General features: G+C 41.7%; 1 protein-coding gene across 9 annotated transcripts; it reads right to left on the reverse strand.

Moving 5' to 3' along the window:
• Positions 1-161: 161 nt before the first annotated feature.
• LOC109851928 lies at positions 162-25,372 on the reverse strand. Of its 9 annotated transcripts, none has more exons than XM_020422591.1 (10): positions 25,001-25,372; positions 17,208-17,452; positions 16,780-16,922; positions 5,543-5,882; positions 4,916-5,024; positions 4,661-4,821; positions 4,415-4,571; positions 3,787-4,289; positions 3,371-3,707; positions 162-3,289 (listed from the first exon to the last, which is right to left on the reverse strand). In XM_020422591.1, exons 2-10 carry the CDS (start codon positions 17,415-17,417, stop codon positions 2,595-2,597), a joined length of 2,655 nt encoding a protein of 884 aa, XP_020278180.1. In that variant the 5' UTR covers positions 17,418-17,452; positions 25,001-25,372; the 3' UTR covers positions 162-2,594. The 9 variants fall into 9 exon arrangements, with proteins under 9 accessions (XP_020278180.1, XP_020278364.1, XP_020278271.1 ...); XM_020422775.1 differs by lacking the exon at positions 25,001-25,372 and adding an exon at positions 22,134-22,168; XM_020422682.1 differs by lacking the exon at positions 25,001-25,372 and adding an exon at positions 19,672-19,839.
• Positions 25,373-26,891: the final 1,519 nt, after the last annotated feature.

Consider the following 26,891-nt stretch of genomic DNA (forward strand, 5'->3'; position numbering starts at 1 on the left):
AATACTCTCATGTATATTGCCAACAAAGTTGTTGCGTTTTTTCTTTTTGTGTGCTAACAGTTTTGGCAGTGTTTCCGTATTGTAGCATTTCTGCAAACAATTTCTGTTGCCAAGGTCTGAGCCGAAATTGTCAAAAACAGAAATTGTTTGCTGGGTATATAATCAATAATGATGATAATAATTGTATTCTAGTTTCCTTCGTGTGAAAGATACGCGAGCTTTTCGCTTTCGGTAGATTTCGTTTCTCTTTTCTCTATCCCCATGTATATTTATAACCTCTCCCTCTTAACTCTTTCAGGGGCCGAAAAAGACAGCGAAATGTTTCTTTTTTTTTTTTCACTCGGAGAGGGCCGCCAAAAGAGAAAGGAAATATCAGAAGAAAAACTTAGGCACTGTATAGTTTGTGAATTGAAAAAACCACATCGCACCAACACAGAAACGCATTAAAGTGGCACCTAGCGATATTATTAGACTTATACATATTCAATTGTGAAGAATTGTACATAAGCTGCACCATCGCCCCTCAAAGAATTAAGCCATTTTGCAACGGAAAGCTTCGACGCTTTTCGAGCGTCGTATCGCACGCCACAATAACGTTTTGCTGCTGTTAAAGGACAAGCCGACATACGAGTCGCTTTTTCCGCTGAAAATAAGTCTTTTCGACGCAAAGTCGCTTTATTATTCCCGCTGCTCTATCCGCCCGCTCCGCGCCTTTAGTTCTCAGTCACATAATCCGCATCGTAGCGCGTTAGTTACTTACGCTTCGCACGTATGTTCGCGAGAACTCGATTATATATGCCATATACATTCGCTAATAAGATACTCTCTATGTTCTACAATCGTTTGTGTGATGTTGGCTTTGAAAAAAAGCCCGGTCTCGTTTTTTTCATTGACTTTCAATGCTGTTGTCGACCGTTTGTTGTTGTACGTATGTGCGCTTCTCTCTGTGCTCGCGATAAAAATACATGGACCAAGATATATATAAGGCGCGTTCTCAAAGAGCGCAAAACTCCAAAAGTGTCGATAAAGAGATTCGAAAAACCTGTGAGAAATAATTTTGTACTTTGTAACACGTAACGAGAATTATAACGACAGAAATGTGTCGGGATGATGCCTCTTTTGAAGAGGCAAATCTCTCGTTAATTTTCGTGCTCGTAATATAATCGCGAGAAAGCACTCACGGTTTCGCACGAGTGAAGTGGCTCGAGAATTTTTAAATCGAGGAATCTAAAGCTCGATCGATTTTTGGTTTATCAGAGCTGCGAATTTACCCTGTTTTTGTTATCGAGCTTTCTCCCGAACTCGGCTGATCCGCGACGATCATCAGACTCGATCAGTGAAGAATATTTTTTCCACTTGTCTCGAGATTGTGAAAATTTTAATTTTCATAAAGTGCGGAAACAAATCCGTTAATCTCGACATTTAGTTCCGAATTTAATCAACGTCTCGTAAGATATCAAAGAGCGAGCGTTTGAACTAAACACGATTCAACTTAGAAGCTAATCTCGTTTGCTAAATATATCGATGACTTATAAAAATATGAAATATATTTAGTTTAAATACCGTTGACATACAAATATAGAGGGAAATTTGTCGCCAACGCCGACTTAAAAGTTTTTCTTTTTTTTTTTGTTCACAAAAAGTATATCACAGCGTGATCCGATATATTCGTACTGAATGAAACAAGAGTGAAATGCCGGACAAATATCGAGCTAAATCTAAATTCTCGCGAGTGAACCGAATTTTTTTATCTATCTCGTGCTCTTGACGCACAATGGGGCGAAGGTACACATACAGTACATATAAAGATATACATATAAAAGTAGAAAATTTGGTGGCAGTATATAGAGATCGTGTAAGGTGAGAAACATGGTGAGGGAAAAATGCGTCGTACTTCGTGAAGCGCTAATATTTTTTTGTGCTTTATTTTGCACCAATATGGGCAAGCGAAAGCTTGTCCCGATCGACGAGGATGATTTGCCTATCATTCATTCAGATGTTACGATCCTCTTCTCGCCGTCTCTACTGATTTTATGCTAAGACAGCATAAAAAAAAAGAGAAACTGAAGAAATGCAAGTGTATATGTATATAGAAAAAAAAACAAAAAAAAACAACCGGAGACAGAGAAATAGTTTTGCGATTTGATGACTTGGCTCCACTTTACACGAAAGCTCCTCTTCGAGGATGTCAGATCGACCTTGACCGTATCACTGAAGTTGTCTCTTCAGATGTTCGATAAAGGGTTCTTCAACGAGATAAATCTCCAACTTCCAACTGGGATTCTTGGTATTTTTCAACAATTATATCAACGACTTGGATATTTATCTGAAGGTCTCTTCGTGCAACAGACGTATATATTACACACGCTGTGTGTGTTTGATTATTCTGGTTGATCTCCGTAAGCTTTTTAGTCTTTCCGTCCGCCGACCTTTCCTCAACTAATCTCTTCGGCCCTCTCTTCCGCCTCTGTCCATCTTCGAGACCCGAAATCGATGTACGTGATCGAGGTCGTCGAGCATCCTGACCTGCTCGCTTTTCTGTTCCAACCGACGACCGTACCGGACGATTGACCACAACGAGGCTCCTCGCTCGTCTACTCCAGACGCGCCTTGTAACTGGTCTTCCAGATCTCGGCGAGCGTCACGGCGCTGTGGAACCTGTGGAAAATGCACAGCGGCAGGGTGACCCTCTGCACAATGGCCCAGGCTAGGAATCCGTAGAAATCGAGCTGCACCGGATTGGCGATAACCTTCTGGGTCTCGAAGGTGTAGATCACCCACATAGTCACGTTGCAGATCAGCAGGAAAGTGACAACCTGTCTGCCGGGTTTGCTGCGATCGTGTTCCGGCAAATGAACTCGCCTGCGCGACACGTCTGCGATGAAGAGCATCTGAAGAACCACCTGGGCAACCGAGAGCAATCCTGTTACCATCACCAACAGATTCGGTTCGTGCGTGAAAGCTGCCAGAGAACCGGCGATCACGCTAAAGACGGCGTAAACGAAGAGACCGAAGGCGGAGACGCGCAGGAGGATGTCATTGAGGTCGCTTTGTTCCTCGGCCTTGAACTTGAGACTCTGCACGCGAATGAAGCCGACGATTATGGCGACGATGGATAACGCCATAAGAACGCAGTGAGAGACATCGGCGAGATAAATCGCGAGCAGACCGAGTTCCGGATGATGAATCAGCACGAAGAAAAGGATCAGACATATCAGGGAGCCGACCAGAAGAAGCAGACCGAAGAAGAGACCCTTGCTTGCTCCCACGCAATCGACTCTGGCGTGACCTGATAACGGGGGGGTTTTATGATAACTCAATTGCCAAATAAACGAAAAATACAAAATATTATGTTTTAATTTATTATTACCTGCATGAGCAAGAGCAACGGCTCTTCGTGAGAGCATTGCTTCCAAGCGACGTTCGAGATCCGCTTCCGCTTGATGAGGCCAACGCGGATGACGACCAATATGTTTCCACATGACGTAAATCACCGCCGCACCGATCAGACTATATTCGATTATGAAAGGGAACAAGTACGGCGCAGCATCCTGGACAATGGTACCCATGATGTTGACGCGTCCGCACGAATTGGTTATCGTGCCGTCCCCCGTTAAGGCTTCTGGGTGAATGCCAAAGGTATCCAAGCTTGAACTCCAATATTCACTGCTGTTCGTGATGTTGCTGACATCGAAGATCTGCGAAACCTGACAGGAACAGATGAGATTAAGTACCATACATTATTTCACAGTATCTATAAATATCAACGCGAGTGTAAATACGTACTTGGTTATCCATATCAGATTGCGGTACATTCACCAGCTCCATAAACTGCGACCAAAGAGTGGTGGTGGACGGCGTGGTAGATGTCGTGCTGATGGTCGTAGACGGGATAGTGGTGATCCTTTCGGTAGTGGTGGTGGTGGTAGTAGTGCTGATGGTCGATGGTGTGAATGTGGTCAAGAGAGTGGATAAAGTCGTCGCCGTAGTGGTCGTCAGATTAGGCAACACCGAAGCGGTGGTGGTCGGCTCTGTCGTCGTAGTCGTTGGGGTCGTCCAAGTGGTCGTGGTGGCGGAACTCGGCGTAGTGACCAAGTCCGCGATCGATCTCGCCGTTGTTCTCATCACGCGGCCCAGAGCGGTTATGGTCGTGCTAGTGGTGACGGTCGGCAAGACGGTCGTCGACCTCGTAGACGCCGTAAGAGGAGCTTCTCGTAATTGTGCCATGTCGCGCGGCTCGGTACCCAATATGGCTCCGGCATTTCGCATCGAGTGCTGCTTGATGCTCTCTGCAAATGCGCGTTATCGATTGGTCGACGTATTATCGTCGGGGTGAACTTGAACTTCGCTCGATCTCGTCGCTTGGACGAATTAAAGACTACGCGATTTTTGATCGTAAATATAAATCGCTTACCAAGAATTCCTGCTTCAACCTGGCCTAGTTTTTTGTGATACTGAGTGATCTCTTTGAGGCTCTCGAGTACCAGCGTGCGTATCCATACACAAAGATTCGTCGCAACCACGTGCATCAGTCCGAAGCGAGCGATGACTTTGAAGCGATGGATATTCAGCTGCGAAAAGTCGGTGTGCAATTTATTATGTTTTCCGGGAGAGTTCTCTCTCCGTGTTTTTACTTTGTTTCAGATTTTCAAATACGTACTCGAGAATTCATAAAGATGAAGTACATTTGCATGAAAGTGAAGATCATTTGCAACACCGGATTGACGCCTTGTAATATCTGATAGCAGGGCGATGTAAATGGTATTTCGAAGAACGCGCCGAATTCCAGACCATTGTATACCATGGTACCCAATCCAAAGGCTGAATTAAATTAAATTCGAAGTTTTAAGTTCATCAGTTCATTTGACGATTATTTTCACGAGTTTCGAAATTCAATGAAAAATTCTCAGCTCACCTATCGCGCCAATTCGGAGGAAAAAGCTTCCGTGACTGTGATCGTTTTGCGAAGTTTTCCGTTTTCGCAAAGCTCGCGTGGCAACGCCAGCTTCAACATCGGCTGCGTCCTACGAAAATAAGATCTTTTACAAATAACGTAAAGTACATTTGTTTCCGGAAAAAAAAAAAAAAAATACATTTGAATGAGAAAATACTAAAGGCAAGTAATTTAGTGTTCGAAGAATTCAAAGATTAAATATAAAAATGATCAAAGATTATTTTTATTCGAGTGTTAAAAAATGAGGCTCGAAACATCGGTAGGTTCAAGGCATGATTGATAATGTCTAGCTGTTGACTCGATTACGTCAGCGTCAAGTGTATATCTGCTTAGATGCTACGTGCTAACAAAAATACATTTCATGGGTAACATGCCATTGCCGTAGCCGTGAAACAAATCGCTCGAAACAAATTTAGTAACCTGTTGCGGTGAATCACAGCTATGGACACTTTGAATTAGATAAGCTGCTACTACTTTTCAATCTTTTCCTAAAAATATATTTATTTTTTCTCTATGCGAAATGTCAAATTATCAGAAAAAATCTTGTGTTCAAAAATTGAAAAAAAAAAATTATTTAAATGATAAAACCTGAGTTTCTTTTTTGTTCTTCTGTTGCTTTTGATCTTTATCCTTCTTATCCTTTTTCTTGTTCTTGTCTTTGGATTCCTTAGCGGTCCAGCCGGCCTTGGGTGGTCGCGGTGGCGGTGGCGGCGTGTCGCTTCCTCTCGCACAGCAGGCGCTTTCTTGAAGAAGGAAGCAGAAAACGTACAACAGGAACAGGATACTCATGCCGTACAGGTAAGTGAAGAATCCCTCGTAGTAATAAAGCGGCAACTTGTGCGTCACCACTTCGCTTATCACGTAAGCGATGCACACGACTATGAGCAAGTTCGCGTAGATGAAGCTCATGATGATGAAGAGCGATGTTCTGAAATAAAACGTGCGAATTTTTGTTTGTCATTTCTACCACAACTTAAAAAAACGACAAACTGATGACTCTTTCACAATAATATGAGATAGTTAATCTACATGACATATATTAATAATCGATCGCGTTTTAACAATCGCAAGTTCTATTGAATCATTTCTTTCGTGTCAGAAGCGTTCAATAATCTTACCCTTTCTTCTGAACAATTTGCACTCTGCTACCCCGTCGTGGCAGCATATTCGTTTTGCTTTCATTTTTATCAACAAACGGTACAACTTCGACCTCCATGATGATTGTCGTGAAAAATTTCAAAACGACCGAACAACTTCAAACGTATTCAAATCATTATATTCTTTCTCAAACAAATGTTTCTACGCGTTCTTTCTTTTTCATTGAACACGTGAAATTACATTTAATTACTTAAAGTCACTGTAATTTTACCATTATCTACGAATATTCAATATTTTTTCACATGTACCACTTGCGTCGCGTCCTACTTCGATCACTAACGAACTCTGACTGTTGCGCTCCCGATCGCGCAAGTCGATTCGCGCACAAGCGTTGCTATTTCTGTTTTCGTCTTTGTACGATGACACTCGGGGCCTCATCGAATTTTCATTGTTTTCACCAAATATATAACACTGTCCCCGATATTCAGTTTTAGATGCGCATAACGCATTTATAAATCCATTTTTTATCACCAAATCGAAAATAGTTTATAAGACAAAAACTCTGTAGCGGAGCGATGTTGAACTATACTTAAATATAGAGTGTATGTATCTTTTTTTAAAATTCAACACTTTTTATTTATTTAAAATATCACAATCGTCATAATATTTACATCACAAAAAGATACCACCGCGCGGCACACAAGTTCACTCGATAATTCACCATTTGCGCTGAAAGAAATAATGTAATTCAATATTCCGAGATGAAGTTTTACGTGTTTCAGCACTCAATGTATTTTGCTAATTAGCGCGTATCACAGAATCTCATTAAATTTCGTCCGATCTCTGCTTGATCTTGGAACGAGTGGCACAATTATAAGCGCGGAACTGGACAAAGAGGTCGATCTTCAATAACAATTGACCTGGGTGAATTCGCTTTTAATCGACGAGCATGACTGCCGCTCGAACATCTCGGACATACTTATCCGCACCTCATCCTCGTTATACGCTCTTTTTCTCTCTTAAAGGTTAGGCGGCTCGCAATCGATAGTCTATATATAATGCCGGTCTCGCAAACTCTCTCGACGCGCGATCTCACCGGGAATCAATCGCGCGGGAAATGAGGCTTTTCCACGGAGGAAAACGGGGCCGCGCAGCGCGCACGCAGGAGGGGCAGCAACGACGACGCCCGCGCGCTTCGCGCGTCGACAACATGTATGCGTCTACGTCTACGTTCAGAAGGGCTTAACCGTCCTTTGTCACCGTGGCATTTCAGGGGTTGGGGATGCAGACTTTATTGTGTCCCGCACGAGGCTGCTGCACAGCTCGCGTCAGGGATTTTTTTCTCACCCCGAATGGATAGCCAGGATATACATTGCAGAGCGGAGGCGGGTGATATTTTCCGTCTTACGGGAGAAGAACGTGGGCCGCCGCTTTTATTTCAAACTCGATCTCGCACATTCATTTGTTTTTATTTATTTTATCGTAACACAAGCTATATCGGTAAAATCGGATATTCTTGTTTCGCAATATCCTCGGCTTAATTTAGTGAAAATATATCGATTTTAGTTACCGCGACTGTAATGTATCGTTTTGTTTTTGCTGGAAATTCTATTAAAGTTCTCTCGCGCTGAAAAAAAAAAACTTAAATGTTGTGAGTCAAACAAAAAAAATTGCAGAGGTTAATCAGCGCGATCTTTATGCACTTTAACACGTGTTCGATATTTTATTAGTTTTATGCGCAAGATTACGTTGGAGCGAGTATAAACGTGTTAATTACAGTATGTGCATTCAGTTCTCGGCACTAATTAGCTGAACAGACTTACATATAACTAACCCATTTCTAATTGAATTGATCGGCCAGACTCCGCAGCTATTGTTCAATACAATTAGGCTCGCAGGCAGCGCCTTCAATAACACAGTGAATGAATTTCTCGTCTTGGATATTGCTCAGTACATCAGTTTATTCGCTTCATTACGCGGACTCCCCCAATATCGGGTTGCCTAATTATAGAACAAAAGAGCCTCGCAAAATTAGAAAAAATCGATGTAAAATTTCTTTTTGTTTTAATTGAAAAATATGAAAAAATATACTCGGTTTTCGATTCTTAGACTCTGTGATTTTTGTGATTTTGTAGGATCAGAAATAAGTTGGAACAGAGAACCGGTTTATAAAAGTGGCACCAACATCGAAGAAAAATGTAACTCGCTATATCTCTTTTGCTATACAAGAAAGAGGCGGTATCAGTTTTTTCTCAGTTGTGCGAACAAGGAGCAAACGAGAAAATGGAAACAGCGCGGACGTGGAACGGTCCAGACCGGCTGGTCGATATCTCGAAGTACCTACTTTCGGCGTCGGTGCTCCTCCCTGTTTCCTCGCCCTCTTATGGGCTTTAACCTTGCCTCCTCTTTCGACACTTCTATCCTTTCCTCAAATCCTTTCGAACGTTTATTCGCGAAACTTTATTTGAGAATTAAATTATTCGCGTCTTCAATTCGAGTCCGTTATCGTAAAAATCCGCGCTCGTCTAAATAGATGTCGTCGGATTTATCATTTATTGTAGCTACATGAACAAGTATGTATAATTTTTATGTTTTGGCATGAAAAAATGGCAGAGAGAAAAAGAGAGAGTTACGTATGTTTATCTAATCAATGAATCCTCATTTGTGTTTTGAAAAATTCTCTTCAAAAATGTTTACATTCGATTCTTTACTTTGCCTATGTGACAACAAACGAGAAAGACCGTTCGTGATTTTTGCGATTGATGACAATCGAATTTGCATCGATTCTTTTTGACGTTACCCGTTAAAATTGCAATATTTCTAATTAGAGTAATTTTTTGTTTTATTCTCGGAAACAAATATTTTTGTTTGCAAACACTTTCGTATAACCACAAATTTTATAAACCTTGCACTCTTATGACACAACATCATCATTTGACACAAAATATTTAATTATTTAATTTATAGAAATATTTTTACATGTGAGCCGCGAGTGTTCGTATTTCGCGACTCACTGCCGGAAATTTCAATCTTCGAGTTAATTAGATTTCGGAAGAGTTACACGTTCTCGCGAGAGATTTGTGGCGCACTGTTTTGTGGCGAGTGCCAACGCGTAGACTGCCGGTGGCATTGGCTCGAGACCGTGTTAATGCAATTGCGACTGCGGCTGTGTAATCCGAGATACACCTATTGCTCCGTCGCGAAGTTGCATACGGCCACACTTGTCGTCGAGAATCGATATTAGTCAATTGAAAAGTAGCGCGCGAACTGTCCGATTTATTCGAGGTTTTATGCGCATGTACATTTCGCGTCAACGCTTGAGAGAAGCCTCTGAGATAAGAATTTCCACAAACTTGAACGTTCATAAGAATTTAGAGAAATACACGAGAAAAAAAAAACAAAGTAAAAACAAACAGGAAAACGTATTTTGTTTCGTGTGAAAAAATAATCATTAGATTTGCAATTTGTAAAACATTCAGAGAATTGAGGAGATTTATCTTCTTATTTTTTTATATTTTAGTTAGTCAATGTTTTATTTGAAGAATTATCGATTGTAATTCATCGCACGAGAGAGTGACTGCATTATGCACGTCGTTCATATACGTGATACATAAGCGTCACGTATTCAAGCCGTTCACGGGTTAACGAACTGCGTCGTAAATAGAAATGCAAACCAAACTCGACTATCTCGTTTCCATTTTGAGCTCTGTTACTATTTTCTCGCGGGCCCGGATGTTCTTCACGAGTATATAACACGAGGTTATAACAGTAGTTCGGTTGTTTTCTATCTCTGACTTAAGACAATTCGAGCTCTAGCGCAAAGGGTAAGCTTGAGATTTTTTATAATGTGCGCATGTGACTCGAAAAATGTTTAGTTTTAATCAGAAAGACCTAAGTAACGTTAGGTGGAGATTTTTTCGATGTATATTTTATTATTCTGACATATTTATTATGTTTTTTGTTCACCATTCACCCTTAAATTATTGCATTCGTTTTATATCTATTCGCGGCTCATTATCTTTCACGCTTCGGAGACGAATGATTTCGCGTAGACGGACGCACATCGATATTTCTCCGCTCGAAAGTTCATGAAGCATTTGTGCTACGTGCAATACCGAGTACAAAACCGGAAATTAATATTATGTAATATTATGTATTGATATTACGTAAGAAAATTACTCGTTTTTGCGAATGATAGATACTGCATATTATTGTGTGTGTTGAAACTTCTTTTGAAAGCAATAGAAAGTGTTTTGTAAACATTAGTGCTGTTGATTACATGTGATATAAATATCATGTGCTTTTATAACAGGGAGAATGATGCTGCAATTTTTAAAAAATTTTTATTTTGTCGTTTACAAAATTGAAGTTTATATCGCAGTAAACTTCGGTTTGCTTTAGTTTACAGTTTTGAATTAATTAACTTCGTTTCTTTTTTTTATCATGTTTCGACTGATTAGAATCAACGTTGCGCACGTAGGTCACGCCAATTCTGAGGCCGTAATTTCACCGAACACGTGTAATTAACATGACGTTAAATAATTACGCTCTATTAACATGTGCACTGCAAACGGACTAAATATGAAGTTTATACTTGACCCAGATTTTGTACTTGCGTGGAAAAAACATCAGTTGTTTGTAATTATGTATCAGCAGAGAGAATTGCCGAGAACAAAGCTAGCGGATTAAAACGAACGGAAGGAAAATTTGCATATTTCATTCGTCTGGAAACAAATTTCAAACAAGAATCATTACATGCATCATTTGATATGTTGTAATAATATAAATAAAAATAGCGTGTTATAAGAGAAGCGCTTTTTTTTTTTTTCATCACTTAAATACTGTTACTTTTTCTTACGTGAAATTATGTTAAAAGGATGAGATGAAGAGATTATGACGCAAATGTCTGTCTCGTCCACTAAAAATAATGCTACACATTCGCAAGTGTGAAACACATGGCAAAATTGTTAAATTAATTAAAATCATTTTATTTATTCGCCTCTACAACGTGCGCCTTACTTTTTCGCCGGGGTCGAGCGCACATTCTTGAGCTCCATTTCCTTGTTCGCGGCGTTGTTCTTCTCGGCGTTATCCTGTGCATTTGGCGGCGAGTTTTGCGGATTGAGAGGCCTGGTGACCGGAAGTGTCGCCGTGTTGTCGCCCCCGGCCGCCTCTACCTCCACGGTGGCGACCTTACAGTCACCACCACCCACCATTGTAGATTTCGTCTCGTCTTACGAGTTTCCTGACGATCGTCAAAAGACACTTAACGATCTCGCAACAAATCGATCTAATTCCCCCCCGCGCGAGCTCAAGTGCCCCCTATGTGGTTGGTCGCGTTTCGGAGCGCTGGTACCTTGCCGCCATTTTGGTGCACGCCTCGGATTTAATCAACTCCAAATGAAATCATCGCATTAGCCCGAATCCGGATTATCTTTACGATATTAAATATAATTCGAGCGGAATCTCAAACCGCCTTTTTGTTTTCTTTCTTTCGCGCTTCGGTTTTCATTATTGCTTTCATTGACAAGCTCGTTTTACTACGATGTAAAAACGGAGCGCACTCTTTCTCGTATTCAAGTTTCTCTTTACAGTGAGTGTGAGATAGTGTAGGAGTGTATTTAGAATATATTTTTGAAAGAAAACTGTGACGGAGAAAAAAACAAACAAATTATGACATATATATATATTCTGGGTCTCTACATACCATATAAAACCATGAAAATAAGATTTAACGGAGTATTTTTCATCTCGAGAAACGAGAAAGAGAGCTGCGTACTAACACTCCGGACGAATTGCAAATCACCGACGGAACTGTTCACGCAGAATCGAGCGGCGGAAGAACAAAAAGCCAGATGGAGTTTACATAGGAGCAAGAAGAACGCACGAGTGGTACGAAAAGATTGAATAGAGGGAGAGACAGAGGGAAATGAAAGGTAGAGAGAAAGAGAGAGAGAGAGAGAGAAAGAGAGAGAGAGAGAGCGAGAGAGAGAGAAAGAGAAAGAGACATATATATGTATGGATAGAGAAAGAGAGGGAGAAAGAGAGAGGCACAAAGAGTGAGAAAGAACGAGAAGCTTAGAGACCCCTAAGGTCTCTGATCTCGCGTACTTGGTCGAACGAGCTAATGGAAAATTCCGTGCACACACGAGCGCGGCTAAATTTCCCAGGATCCGGGCACTGCACGCTCCGCTGACCGACGACCGACCAGCACTTTGAGCGTCGCGACGTATTCCGCGACGACAGATGACGAGAGAGGACTCACCTGCCAGAGGCGGTTGGCTGAAGGCCCTCGCGGTGACTGCGCTCCGGCTTCAGCGGAAAAGGGTGTGAAGCGTGGACAAGGAGAAGGGACGCGGAGGGCGGATTGAGATCTGGAAAGAGACAGGAGATCACAGAGAGAAAGAGAGAAAAAGAGAAAGAGGGAGAGAACGGATATACGGCGGTAGCGCCGACCGAGGGTGGACCCGGAGATCAGGGGAGACAACACAAGCCCGGGACTCGTCTACTCGCGCGCGCGAGAGTCGAGCGAGAAGAGCGAGAACAGGCGAGGAGACGAGGGCTAATTCGAGTGACTGGTGAGGAGCGAGCAGGACCGAGGTGCAATCAGTCGAGCCGTGTTATCGGAGCGCCACGAGAATGGGGGTAGAATCACGATCGCCGCCCCCAGCATCCCGGAGACTGAAGCTGGCCGGGAGGTCTCTTCCCGGGCAGCGGCAGCTTCTCGCACAAGCGCACTACGAACGCGAGAGCTTTTGGTCCATATAGCGCCGCGGGGGTGTTTTCCTCTCCTCTTTTACCTTCTCTCTCTCTCTCTCTCTCTCTCTCTCTCTTTATCTATCTATCTCTATCCAGCATCTTACTCGAGATGATGCTCTTTCCCTTCGTCCTTCTCAGCTTACGGCGAGGCCGTACGTTTTACGCCTCGGCCGATGAAATCTCGCATCTCCCGTGTCTTCGTGGATTTTTTCTTCGAGCCATTGACCACTTCTTGAAATCCCTCTTTATGGGTGTAAGCGCGTCTTGAGCACGGGAAATCGTGACAAAGGACTCGCGGTGTTCAACGGTATATACAACTCCGTTCCGCGATGTTTTTCTCTCAGAGAAATAGCAAAAGGGCTCTTCCGTTTCCCACCGGTAGAGAGAGTGACCGGTCGAGAGCACTTGTTCTTGTTCTTCTCTTTGCGTGCTTTACCGCGGAAACGCCGACGAATATAAAATACAAACTGCGCCGACCGCGTTTTTGTCATTAGTTAATTTTCATGCGTAAAATCAAGAGAGAGAGAGAGAGAGAGAAAGAGCACTTCCATTCCCTTGATTATTCTCCAGTAAGTTAATTTCATTTGCATAGGTAGCTGATACAACAATATCTCTCGTGTTCTCGTTTCAAACCTCATCTCCAATTCTCCTTTATGATTCCATTTTCGCTCGGGCACCACGGAATCTCGTACAAATGTTTCCAACGTTACGTGAGATCGTTTCGTTCTCGATATCTTTTTTCTTTGTTTCAAGAGCGGCTTGAACTATTTTGACGTTCGTTGACAAAATGCTCGCAATTCATAAATCTTTTATATTATTTGTGTGTGTGCGCGCGCGCGCGATTGACCCTTATAAATATTTAACTCTGAATCCCGCATGTATTTGATACCGCATAAATATGTATGGATTATTATCAGTTTCAACAAATTTTCCGAATCTCTGTCGATGATCATCGAGGCACGCGTACCGGTGAACAAGTGTTTTCTTGTTTTTGTCGTATCAAAGCTTATTGAGCATCCTCGTCCGTGATTTCTGTCGAGCTATCAAGGGACGAGTTCTCTTTGTCCCGGCGAATCCGCCGCTGTCGTGCCATGAATTTTTCCATAGATAGACATCCCGCCGTGTCTCTTTCGCGATTCATCGACGCGCGCGTCCGTCGCACGAAAAAAGAAAAAAGAGGTGCTCTCAATGGCATCTCATTATTTGCGTGAAAAAAAAAAAACGCGCGCTAAATTTTTAACGCGCGCATTTAAATTTCTGCGCATTGGAAAGCGTAAAATTGAAATTTTTTAAGTTTCTTTCTTTTCTTCGCAATAATGTTACAATAAAAATTAAATAAACAAATAAAACTTGATTGCACAACTCGAGGAACGTTGTGCTCATTCGAGAGAAATGGTAAAACGTAATAAATTAAATATCAGGACTTTTCATTTTCACGCAAGAATGGTCGAGAAAGGTTCAAGATACGTAAGTATCGAGTGCACACAATACTCCAAGCTCTCGGTTCTCTATCGAAACGATATTCGCTCCATGGAGAAACTGTTTTCCGGCGCCAAAGAATTCTCTCGCTCGGGTGAAAAACGAACGCGCGAAGAGTGAATTTTTGTGAAGTCGAGAAGATTTCAAAGCGCGTATTCGGTTCAGCCGCTGCTGCTCTCCCGCGGGAAGATGCTGAGCGACGGGAGGCGGTGGGTGGTCGGCGTGAGAGATAGTGCTACGCGAGAGGTGGGTTTGCGAAGGGAGAGTGGCGAGAAGGGGGTGGGTGGGTGGGTGGGAGAAGCAAAATGCTCCGTGGTTCTGCGACCTACTGACCCGCTCGATAACGCTGCCGGGGTCACTGACCTTCCTCACGCGCGAAATTCGCGTCGCTACGATCTCCTCTCGATGGCGCTGCTCCGTTTCTCGAGTAAAAGATCATCTCATCACGTGACGAGTTGCTCCGGTAACACACGTCGTTGTGTCTTTGACTCCGATGATTAGGTGTACATCGCGGGAAACGGATCGATCGATGAATGACAGGTGAGCGGAAGCGCCGCGGCTACCGAAGACGTAGATGACTGATTGTCAATTTGGAATGCTGGAAATTGGTTTTCGATTGGCCGATCTGGCACCCGAGGATTTGGCGGAATTTATTGCACGACGACCGTGTGTCCTGCGCGCGGAATGGAGGGGGCGAGGATGAGAAGCCGCAGTGATTGGAAAAATGTTTGCTTGCCAAAAAAAACGTTGGCTTTTCTCGATGCAGCAGATGCGTGAGGCAGTTTCGCGAGAATTTTACGACAAAAAAAATCCCTAAATTTTATACGTCTATATAAATGCGTCGCGACACGATTCCGCGATATATATTCCGTAAAGCGCAGATCCACCATCATTTGGCAACTAAATGACTTGTAAGTCTGGCAATGGTCCATGACATTCTCAGTTCCGGGCTCCACGACGTCGCTCTTTTCTTCTTCGTAGAAATTCTCGAGTAAATTCAAGTCAAGAAAACAAAAAATCGTAATAACGTAGTAATAATAATTTCTCGTATAAATTTGAAACAATTTGCATTTGAGTTGTATCGTATATTTTTTTTTTTATTAAATATAAAAATTATCGCGAAAAATATCACAGCTTTTAAAAATATCACACCTGTTAGCTTTAACATTCATCTTTATGTTCATGTTTGTTACTTTGATACTTTTTTGTTTCTCTGTTCCCCTTTCTCTCTCTCTCTCTCTTTTAGTTCATTGTTTCTTATTCTTTTTCCCGCGGATTGATAAAGAGGCGACGCGAGAAAGTATAAAAGAATTAAGCGAAGCAGTTGTAAGAATCGCGTGATAATCTAGTTAGTGCAATTGAATCGGGCGTAACAGAGTTCGCTCGTAGTATTTTTCTGCGTGTTGTAATATCGCGTTTCAAGGATTGCGACAGGCGAGACACTCACGCACGGCAGTATTGATTTCGAGACCCGCTGGCTGGCAGTGCTGCCACGATTCCGCGTCTCCAGAACTAAACTCTGAATGAGAGATTGCTAAAACGATGAGTCAAAATCTTTATCGCGGAACGGAATATAAATTTCTTCTGTCCAAAAAAAAAAAAAAAAAGAAAAAAAACATCTACATATCGAGTGTAATCTGATTAATTTTTATCAAATAGATCATGTCGCCTATAAAGTTTCTCTGTGCTTGACGTACGTCGAAGATATTTTGAAAGTATGTGACATTTCTGTTTTAAAATAATATTATATGCAAACACAAAAACAGCTCTGAACCGCTGCATCAGCTGCAACAGTTTTTTCCCTTTTTTTTATTTGAATTCTTTAACTATTTAATAAACATCTGATATAAGATATCTGTTTATGTTTATGCGATACATAAATACATAACTTTGTTGCTCTAAGAGTGTAAAATTGGAAATGCATAAAAATATATCGACGCGCGTTATAAGCCGCTTGTTCGCTAAAAGTCGCAGAGCCGACGCGAGCTTGCTCTGACGTCTGCGAGGTATCCGAAGATCGTAAAACGCGTAACCGCCTTGAAGTAAGTATTGCTAAGGCTATATTAAGGCGCTCGGAGGCTTTCAGAGAGACTCTTTTATGATAAGCAACGCACTTGAGACACGATATCGGCGTGGGTTCCCCACGTGGTGCGGTGATTCTTAGCTTAATCGACTGATCCGGATGTGTGTGTGTGTTTATCCTCAAACTGATGAAGCGCAGATCACGTACTTCTTGTATTTAATATATTTTTTTTGGAATATATGAGTGAGATAATATTATCTTTTTACATTATCGATTTCAGTTAAATGTGAAACACATGTGTCTCTTCTGATGAAAAGAGCATCTTTCTTTCGACGAGAGATATATATAACCCACTGGACGATTATCTCAACGTGTTATTTCACACGAGAGTGCGGAGACATTATTGCGTATGTGTTCTCACAGTCAAGGACCTTAAGAACTTGTACTTGTCAGAATATATACTTACTTCGCATTCTTTGGCAGCATGCCAGTAGTCGGGCCGGAATACGTGGGAGTGAGACAGAGGGGCGGATTATTCGAATTCTGTGGAACCAGGGGCTGCCTCGCATGCGCCGGCGATGTGTGCGAACCATATCCGTCGGAGTTCAGCTAAAAACATTGTATAACAAAGAACAAACTAAAATATTGCCAAAGAAGCTTTTTACCGCGCTATTATTATGTTTAGACATTTCTTTTACATCAGACGCGAATATGCAATCAAAAACTACTGAATGATTTTTTTTACTGCAAATTCTGCATAAATTTTCAGCTTCATAATTTTGATCGATAAAACGTTAATTTACGTTTCAGTCAAATTATTGATTAACACGCAGATATTTGGGTTAAGACGAGACATTCCTCGTACGTGCGATATCGGTCCGTTTAATTACACACCTTGACGACAGTGCCAATTAAGGAATCAGGAGGCATTTCCGGAGGATCGGGTATCACGCCTGGATTCGTGTGCGCCGGATAATCGTTGTGCAGATTAGCCTCCTTAACGGGAGTACCGCCGTCGAGTCGTTCCATGTCCAAACTGTCGGTAGGTGTCGGTTGGGAGAGCAAACGCTCTTTCATCTCATGGAGATACGGACACCGTTGCATCTCTTCAGAGTCTTCTTTGTTGTTTCTCTGAGGATCTGGGGAAGAATGAAACTAGAATCAGAAACACGCGAGAGAGCCGTTTCAATTGGAGAGATACTCGGCAATATATGTATTATATATATATATATATATATATATATATATACACACGGACGGATATTGGAAAAAGATTCGCTCACATTTTCCACAACGATTTTTCAGTAAAAAAAATCCTAAAGATAGACTTTCATACAACAAGTTTCTCTGTATTAAAAAAAAAGTCGATAAACCGTGCGCTGCGCTCTGTGGCTTTGTTCTGGACGAATTTTGGAGAAAATAAATTAAAATCCGGCGAATGTTTTATCGATGCTTATATAAGTTTTTAATTGGAATATGTGCGCGCGAAAAAATTCTTTATCGATCTCCGAGCGAAATATAATTCAACTGCGCGTTTTAGTAGTTTTTTTTTTTTTTTTTTACAAACTAGCATCTGTACGCCACTTGAAGTGTGTGCGTGCGTGTGTGTGCGCGCGCGCGCGTGATTTGTTGAAATTGTTTTGTTTTTTTTACATCAGACATTTATTCGATTTCACTGAAGCGCGATTCTATACGTGCGATTCTTCGAGTTCTTTTATTTCTGGATAAAACAACAAGCAGAACTTTCGGAGAACAAGCAAAATGCTCTGATTTACGAATGCCAAAGTGTTCTTTGATGTTTCAGGAAAATAAAAAAAGGATACGGGAAGAGCCGCACGAGCTGAAACTTTTACTCCCTGGAACAAATGGAAGTGCTTCGAAGTGTGTGTGTCCGAATTTACGATGAAGTTATTACTCAAACTTTGACACAAAAAAATATGTACTCTCATTAACACGTAGTTCTAATCAACTGCTCGTAATTATTTCCGTTCCGTGATACGGAATATTTGTCGTTCGTGCGAAATATCGCGATTTGATCGTGGTTGTGACGTAATCGTATCCAATAGACAGTAACGTAATCGACGTGAAACACTAAACTTGCGGTAAATCACATATATCATCCACATTCACAATCGTTACTAGGTCAGACAGTCTCTTTAAATCTCTTCGAAAGCAATTAATTACTTTTTTTTTAATTAGAGACATTAGATTTCAGTGTAACACAATTATTACAGCATCTTAATTATTCTTCTTCTTCGAATTAAAAACAAATTCGCGAGTGTGACACATATTTGCGAGTGTAAAATAATTAATTCCTTCGATTTTGCTCATAGATGATCTTGTGATTTTGCGGGTTAAACGGATTGCACTTGCGCTTACTTAAAGCCACGGTACCCATGGCGCACTTTAGACGCGCGTATTAATATTCGATGAGAAGACTATCTCGAGGGAAAACTCGCTCTCGCGCGAGAACTCGATGAAAAAGAGATCGAGCCCGCAAAGAACCCGAGAACGATAGTGCAAACACGCGATCGGATCAGTACTGTCTCAGAAGGCAGCCCCATCGCCGTTAACTGGCTCTTGGCTCTCTCCCCATAGTAGAGATCGCCAAACATGGAGCTGCGATTGGCGCGGTAGTATGTGTACTCGTTTGGTCACGTGCGTACACATCTTTCCACGTGGACGCTCGCCGGAGGAACTTGACAAGCGAGACAAGAAAACAAATGAGCATCTCGACAAAAAAAGTCAATGCGTTTTGACCAAGTTTAAGTAATAAATTATTCGTAATTTAATATTTAGTTTGAGATATTCGTTAGTTCGAGGTAGTTTAACTGTCACGATATTTGCTTACATGAAATTTATTTATCATTTGTCAAATTGTGCACAAAATAATCTAAATTTTATAATTATTGAAAATAGATCAATTTTTTGGATCAGTTTTTCTGTTGAATGTTATCGAATGTCATATTTTCTTCTTTTTATAAAAAGGAGAAAATATAACATTCATCCTGTTTTAACGCATTTACTGAGAAAACAAATTATGCTGAGGTGCGCACTGAGAGGGCGATGGGAGTTGGAGAAAAGAGACGGTTACTGACCTATCTATCCTCGTGGTTACAAGCTATCTTTGTAAGGGCACGGCAAGTGGCGCAAAATAGCGCAGTGAAGATACGCAGCTGCAATGTTTTACGATCCCCAGAAGAAATTTCAGCATTTCTCATAAATACGCGCGGAACAAGCAGCAACAAGAAGCAGCTATTTTGATTCTATCTAAACGTAAACCGGCATTTTCCTTTGATATCATCTACTTGTCGTATAGATAAAACTCACTTGTTTGTAAAATAAACAAAAATTTTACCTCATGTTGCTTTCGGATAATCTCGCGATCACCATCAATTGATAAATTGTGAGATTACAATCCAACGTTTTATATCCGATTTAAGTGACAATTAATTTGTTTTGGCGTGTGACAGAAACTCGAGTATCGTAACTTCCCGCGATAACTGACCTAACCGAACGCGAATTCAGGTGACGGCGCGACGTCGCGATGCCCACTGTGCAAGCTCGTTCTTCTGCAAGCTCTTTTCTCCCTCTCTTCTTCTATTTTCATCCGACTGTAGTGTGCACATATATACGTATATATTTAGAAATCCACGTTTCTCCGAGAATGGTAGCTTTAATTACGATTTGCTCGCGAACTCAGAATCGTCTTCGTCTGTCATTGCGCTCATTTCTCCCGTCAGTTCTTTTCACATGCATAGCGCGAAGAGGCGTGTATCACCCATGTATGTACGCTTCGACGAATACGGAATTATTTCCACATTCTTGTTCGCTCTTTCGTTTCCACGATGATGTAAAACCGACGACCGATTTTCGAGATGTCTCTTCGCAACGTCTATAGCGAGCGACTGGCTATACACACCGCGAATGATCGATCGCTGAAACACGGACTGATAATGGACTCGAAAATTCCCCGAGAGAGCCATTCTTACATTACCGCTGAATACGCGTTCCATTAAACAACGGGCGCATGATGCGGAACGTGAGTTTAAGACGACTCTGACGAATTGTCGAATCGTTAAGACAATTAGGTCAAGTGAACGGGATTTTATCTTAATATTTCAAATTGCACATTTTTAAATTGTTTTTAATATGTGATTAAAACACGAATCTTCAAAGATTGTTTAAAAAAAAAACATAGTTGACGATAAACATATTGACGCTTCTTTTAAAACACGTCCGTTTGATTTGTCGACTCGTCCATCACGTCGAGGATTTATCGGATTGCTCCGTTTGATTCTTGACGTAGCACGCGCGCGTGCGCGCATCGCACACAATTATAATTTGACCGAAATCGAGTAAACTTTTTTGTATCGACGCGACTTATAAAAAGACGGCGATCGATTCGGTTTGCTGTAAAGGATTTTAAAGAATTTCTGTACTGACACATAACGTAACGACAGAGAGAAGTATCGTTCGAAGATATCAGATGTCGGAGAGTTGTTGTTACGTTACGAAATTCATCTGCGCACCGACCGCGTATAATTTCAGATAACAATCTCCGTTTTTAGTTCCGCATTCGTGACTCGATAAAATCAACGAACACAAACCGCATTCGAGTTTTCGCGAGCGAGGAAGCTGAGTCTGTTGCATTTTACGCGATCACAAAGGAAGCGTAGAATATCGAAGTCCGCAAATAAGGTTTCGGAGCTTGAAAGCTTTCGATACACATCAAGACGTCGAGCGTTTAAGCTGATATACATAACGTCAACCCTGCTTTGAGTTTTGTAACGAAGTAATAAGTTCCGAGGCTGAAGTTCCTCTCTGTCAGCTAATTGTTTTAACTCCGCGCTCTGGCGCAAGGACGATCGTTAATAGATCCCAATTCAATTTTGGGGGATCCTCCTTCTTTCGCCCCCGCCAGAGAGATTTCGAGTAGATCCACGCGGTTAGTCGATCGCGAATTAAAAGTTCGCGAATCTGTTACACGTGCGCGTTATGTCAGAAAGAAGCAACACGTACTGAACCTGAAGAGAGAGACTCAATGAATTGAAGGTTACGGGAAGGCCGTGGTTGCGCGCCGGACATTGCGATAAAGTTTTTGAAAATAAAAACGCAGAAAGTTATCGCAAATACACAAAATTGTTCCGCGTACGGAATTGCGTCACATTGTTCGCCGAACAATGCGAAAGTGCGAAAGTACGCGTTATCACGTCGCATATTTTATTGTCAATATTCAAATTTTGTGTCCGATATCGAGAAAAACGCAACACACGCGATGGAAGCACATCTCGAAGCAATGAATCAATAAAGCATATCGATGAGCTCGCGTTCGTTCCAACACTAACTCAGAAAGCTAAATATGAAATTCTAACGAGTTATTTATGTTTCGCTCGTAGGAAATAGCATTGAGTCAAGGTTGCTTATTTTATTGCTCGATGTTATCTATTCTATTATTGCTCTTATGTATCTACCAAGTAAAAGGTGGGTCTAAAAATAACATGGTTTTTACAACATCTAAAAATAAGATTGGAAAAATTATTAATATATAATAATTTAATACTTCATAAATTATATAAAAAGACAGAGATAATTTATATACGAAAAGACAAGAAAAAGGCAAGAACATACGATGACTATTATTAATGTTACCGTTAATTGTTTTGTTTTTTTGCAATATATTCACACAAAAGTATATGTTCACCTTCTTGCCGCTAATAACTTTGATTGAATTTTAATTGTCGCATTACAAAAATTTCCAATTTTTCACCGGTTCTCACACTCGTACAAAGCGCGTGACGGAAAATCGGGCGAGCTTACATGTGGCAGCTCGCGATGGCACTCGCTGCGACTACCGCGACTCGCTCGAGAGCTGTGAAATAGTCGAATATCACACTATGCGTACGCATACACACACGAGTTATCCGCGCGAGCGAGGGGCGAGGTTATTGCTTTCGCCGGGGTGCACCGCGCGCGCGAGCCGAGCGTCACAACAAACGGAAGCCGGAAGTGGCCGCGGATCGATTCTCTGGCCCCGGTCGGTCGTGGACCTCGAAAAAGCGGCAGCTCTCTCGTCGAGGCGCTGCCGCGGCTCGGCACGAAACACGGCCAGACTGCGTGGCGACCACCTGTGAGCTTCCTACCGGCGCCGGCGTCGCGACGCCCACGTACTATCCCATCGACCGAACGGCTACATGCCGCTCCCCCGTGAGAGTCCGCGTTCCCAGCGTCGAGTTGGTCAATGACGCTTCGCTCTTTGATACCGTCGGTAATTTTCTGTCTCTTGCTGGGAACATTATCCATCTGACGTATCGGGACACGGTGGATGAAATAATTTTCAATTTCTTTTTTTTCTTTCATTTGCTCTTTTTAGAGAACCCGCGTAATTTGTTTCTCGATCACGTTGAGACGTGTTGTTCTATGTGATGTACTTTGTACGTTGGTAATGTTGCAAAAATATGTTACGCTGCAAAAACAGACTTGTTATAGGTATATGAAAGTGCTGTACACTTCGGAAAGAGATATATGAACAGATAATACGTTTCCGTGCTGCGCGATTCTATGAAGATCAACATTACCTCGATTGCAGTTGCGCTGCATAGTAATCGCCGTAATTGCAGTAATTACAACAGTTAATGCCCTTCCGTTTCTGACTGCCACGCTGTGTCTCGGAAATATGTGTGTGACGGATATGCTGACTTTTCGCGCATGTTATCTTATTGATATTTTTTAATTCACGACATCTTACGAACACGTGTTCTAAACGCATTTGTAAATATTGTTTTATTTTTCGAGAGGAAGAACATTTTGTATTATATGATAGTTTTGCAATAATATCATATCAGAAGTAATCTGTCAAATTATAAAACTTCGCGATCAAGATTACAAATATTGGTTGTAAGAAAAATACTTTAAAAAAGTTTGCGAAAATTCATTTCACTTCTTACCTCCATTGTGAAAGATCTTTAATAAATCCACTGATGTATTTGGCGCAAGAGAAAGTTTAATTAACAAAAAAACCACACAGTTTGACTGCTCGCGAGATCATCGATGTATTCAATTATTTGTAAAACGCATAATTGTTTTTAAAATTTTTTTTTAATCTTTCACGACTTTTTAATGAATAGAGAACGATTTTTAGATATAATTTAATAATATAATTTAGATTTAATGAATAGAATACGATTTTTAGATACTGTACACAAAGTTTTGTAAATTGATTCAATAATGTTAACAAACTTTATGGTCACAGTTGTTGAACGGAACAGGTACGATGCACTTGCGTCGCGTTTCGTGACTCGCGCGCGAATAATTCTCGTTTTATGATGGACTCTCGCGATACTCCGAGATCCTTTCTCTTTTCGAATCACAGAACGGCAATGTACATTCTTGTAGATTGAGGCAAGTAACTGTATGCAAAAATACGCTGAGTATTGGTAAACATGAGAAAAAACACGTGAAAGATCGATCTCGCATAATTTTCTCGTTTTTTTTTTTTTTTTTTTTTCATTATTCACATGTTGAAAAACCACAATAATTAACATTGGCTGCGGATACGATAATTGCGCAAGACATGTACGAGTTTGTATTTCAACAAGGCTGCGAGCGTTTCGGTTTACTTTTTTTTCGATCATGAAACCACATGACCGCATGTACCTGAACACGGTGATCTTTTCGTTTTTTGTGCTCCGGTCCTTGACTCGATTTTCGGTCGTTGCAATATAAATACAGACTGGTCGATAAGTTCAAGGTTCGTGGCATGGCCGAACCGAAGCCTCGCACATTTATCAGCCTCGCTAACCGCTCCCCTTTCACGTACTGTTTGAAACTCACCGCGCATTTTTCTCGTTCACGCAAGATTAATTGGCGCGGTCTAGTGCACGAACCATGTTTTTCATACCGTCTTATTTGGAGAAAATTCAGAATTTATGTGAGAAAAGAGACAGCATATAAAAAAATTTGAAGATTAATATATATATTTATTTATTTACCGAAGTGTGTTTTTGAAGGAGAAAAAATTTTAATTTTCAATAAATAATAATAAATTTTTTTTATCTCTCTTAGCTATTGAGAACACTCGCCGCAAGAACTTTTATTTCATGCGTTATCTCTCACCCGAGCAACTTAAAAAAATCGATATTGAACTAATGGGAATTGTTTTATCGAAAAGTCATTGACCGAGAAACCGGCGCGAAAAAGTAGCAGCATCGCACCTTTGATCAAGAGCCAAGCCATAAAAAACGTCATAATTGGCAATGATCAATCACACGAAAGAATTATTTTCATTAGTGTTTTAAATTATCTCTAAACACACACACAATTGCTATAATATTTACCAACTTTTTCAATTTACTTTGATACAAAATCTCATTGTCGTGTAGTATAACGTGTACTGTATCATTTACATATTTTATATGTTCGCGCCGTCAAGATCGATTAGCACTTTAATTAAATTCTATTCTCTCCTCGCGACGGGGGTTTGCAACAGCGACAAATTAGCGAAGCTTACCGGAAGCCAGCGTGTCGCGAGCATGCACGTGACACAAACATTCACCCAATTGCCGCGCGCGCAACACGTAATTCTCATTCAGAAGACACAAGACGCTCTCAAACGGGCTCTTGAAAGCTCTCAGAGCCCGTTGCAAGATATTCGAGGAAAAAAAAACTCACATGGCAGACATACTCACGCGTTCATCAATCGGAGAAACAAATCACTACCATGAAACAAATCTTGGTTCTTGACCTCCCTCCCGAAGGCAGGTTTCCTGGGAATGGAGAATCCCTCTCTCTTCTCTCCGGAGAAAAACTCTCTCTCGGAGATATCCTCCGGTTATCGGGGCAATTTTCACTGAACGGAACAACGTAGCGTCGATTGTGTGCTACCCCTTGGAGCAACGTGCCGGTGAGCGCTGGGTTGATGTAAACAAGAAGAACTCGAGTTTGCGCCCTGCCCGGAGCTTCTGCCGCTCTTTCTGTCCCCTTTCCGGCGAGCAACGTCTTTTCACCCTCTCTCTTTTCTACCTCCCTTTCCTCTTTTTCTCGTATCGCGCGTATATAGTTGCGTGGTTCGTATGGTGGTCGTTGTTCGCGTGTGCGTGCACGACTCTCTTCGGCCCCGGCGAGCGTGCCGGCCGCCGGCTGATCTGTTTTCTTCCCTCAGTAGTACATCTGCGACGCTGCGCGGCCGCCCATGGCGGTATAATGGCGACGCTCAGTTGGTTATGGGGGTCGCCGCGCGCCACCCCCATGCAATGTGGAAAGACGATCAATACTCAAGTCCCGCGCGATTCCCGCTTTTCCACCCCGTGGACGTTCGTTCCTCTCTCTGTCCCCTTCGACGGCGTGCTGTTGCGCGTTCTATGTTGTTGTCGACGGTGCGCAAGCTATAGGGATATAGCGGTGGCTGACGATGGTCGTTGTTGCGTCGAAACTGTCTCGTGGAGCGAGGCCTCGCTTCATCGCTCGCGTGGGGTGGAAATGGAGGCTTCAGGGTTATTACAGGTGGAATGGTAGGGTTAATGTGAGTGCGCCGGCGGCGGGACGAACCCGCGCGCGCGGGTCTTTGTCCTTTTTTATGATCGTGAAGCTCCACGGCGCAATTATGGAAAGTGTGAAATGAATGCTGGAAGAGTAGCTAGGATTGGACGAAGAAATAGAGCAACTTACGTGACCGTAATTTCATTCAGTACCTTAGCTACGTCGTGATAATTATATATCGCGTGATAAAATTAATAAAATTTGTAAAAAAAAAAAACACTTTGAACGATGTATGTATTGTGGTATTATTGGTTATAGAAAGAATTAATTCTCAGTATTTAATATGTAAAGATGAACAAAATGAATTTATTATAATTAAAGTTAACAATTAAGCGGTTTCACAACTTCCGATAGCTCGCGCGACTTGTCTCTGTTAACGGTTCCGAATTCTCTGTCTCCGGCGACCGAAGACCTCTCGCTCATCACCTCGGTTTTCGAGGACATCTTTCTGTTTTCCCTGTTTGAAAATCGTCGGTTGGATTATCAACAGGCAATCAACAAACATCGCAAACAAGACAACGGTCGTAAACATTTGTCACCTCGACAGTCACAAACAGACAAATCTGTTGTGAGATTATCGCCGTTACATCCAAAATTCACGCAAATAGAATTGAATATTATACACATACAAAATATAAGAATTATAGATACACACACAAATATAAATTACAATGTATATAAGAATTAGACTTTTTACACTTTGATTTTCCTTACAGTATTTATTGTGAGACAATTTTTTCCATCATCGACAGATGTTTAAAATTTCAGCGTTGTTTATTATTGTTGCCAATAGTTTTTTCACGTTTTTAGATTCGAACGTCTATAGCAGCTTTATTGATTTTACACGTTGTGACTTTAACGGCTTTGTGTAATGTACGATGACTGCGGCGTGTTGTGTCCGCGGGGTTTGACTGTAAAATGCACCCTTCTTTTGAACGCGCGGAACCTGGCAACGACGAGGGATGGATTTTAGTCCTCCGTAATTACAGGTCCTCCCTCTACGAAACAATCACTCGCCAGACTGCCTCGGTTGTAAACGAG

Source organism: Pseudomyrmex gracilis, unplaced genomic scaffold (genome assembly GCF_002006095.1).
Source record: "Pseudomyrmex gracilis isolate BER0280 unplaced genomic scaffold, ASM200609v1 scaffold_0, whole genome shotgun sequence".
In the NCBI taxonomy this organism is placed as follows: Eukaryota; Metazoa; Arthropoda; class Insecta; order Hymenoptera; family Formicidae; genus Pseudomyrmex; species Pseudomyrmex gracilis.

Bases quoted from the DNA above. Each gene is read 5' to 3' on its own strand.
- LOC109851928 (XM_020422591.1), bottom strand. From the start codon at position 17,417: ATGCAACGGTGTCCGTATCTCCATGAGATGAAAGAGCGTTTGCTCTCC. The intron at 5,883-16,779 runs GTAAGTATATAT...GTTTTATTTCAG, and splicing joins ATGCTGCCAAAGAATGCGAA to AACATCGCTCTTCATCATCA. The intron at 3,290-3,370 runs GTAATAATAAAT...CCCCGTTATCAG, and splicing joins CGTTGCTCTTGCTCATGCAG to GTCACGCCAGAGTCGATTGC.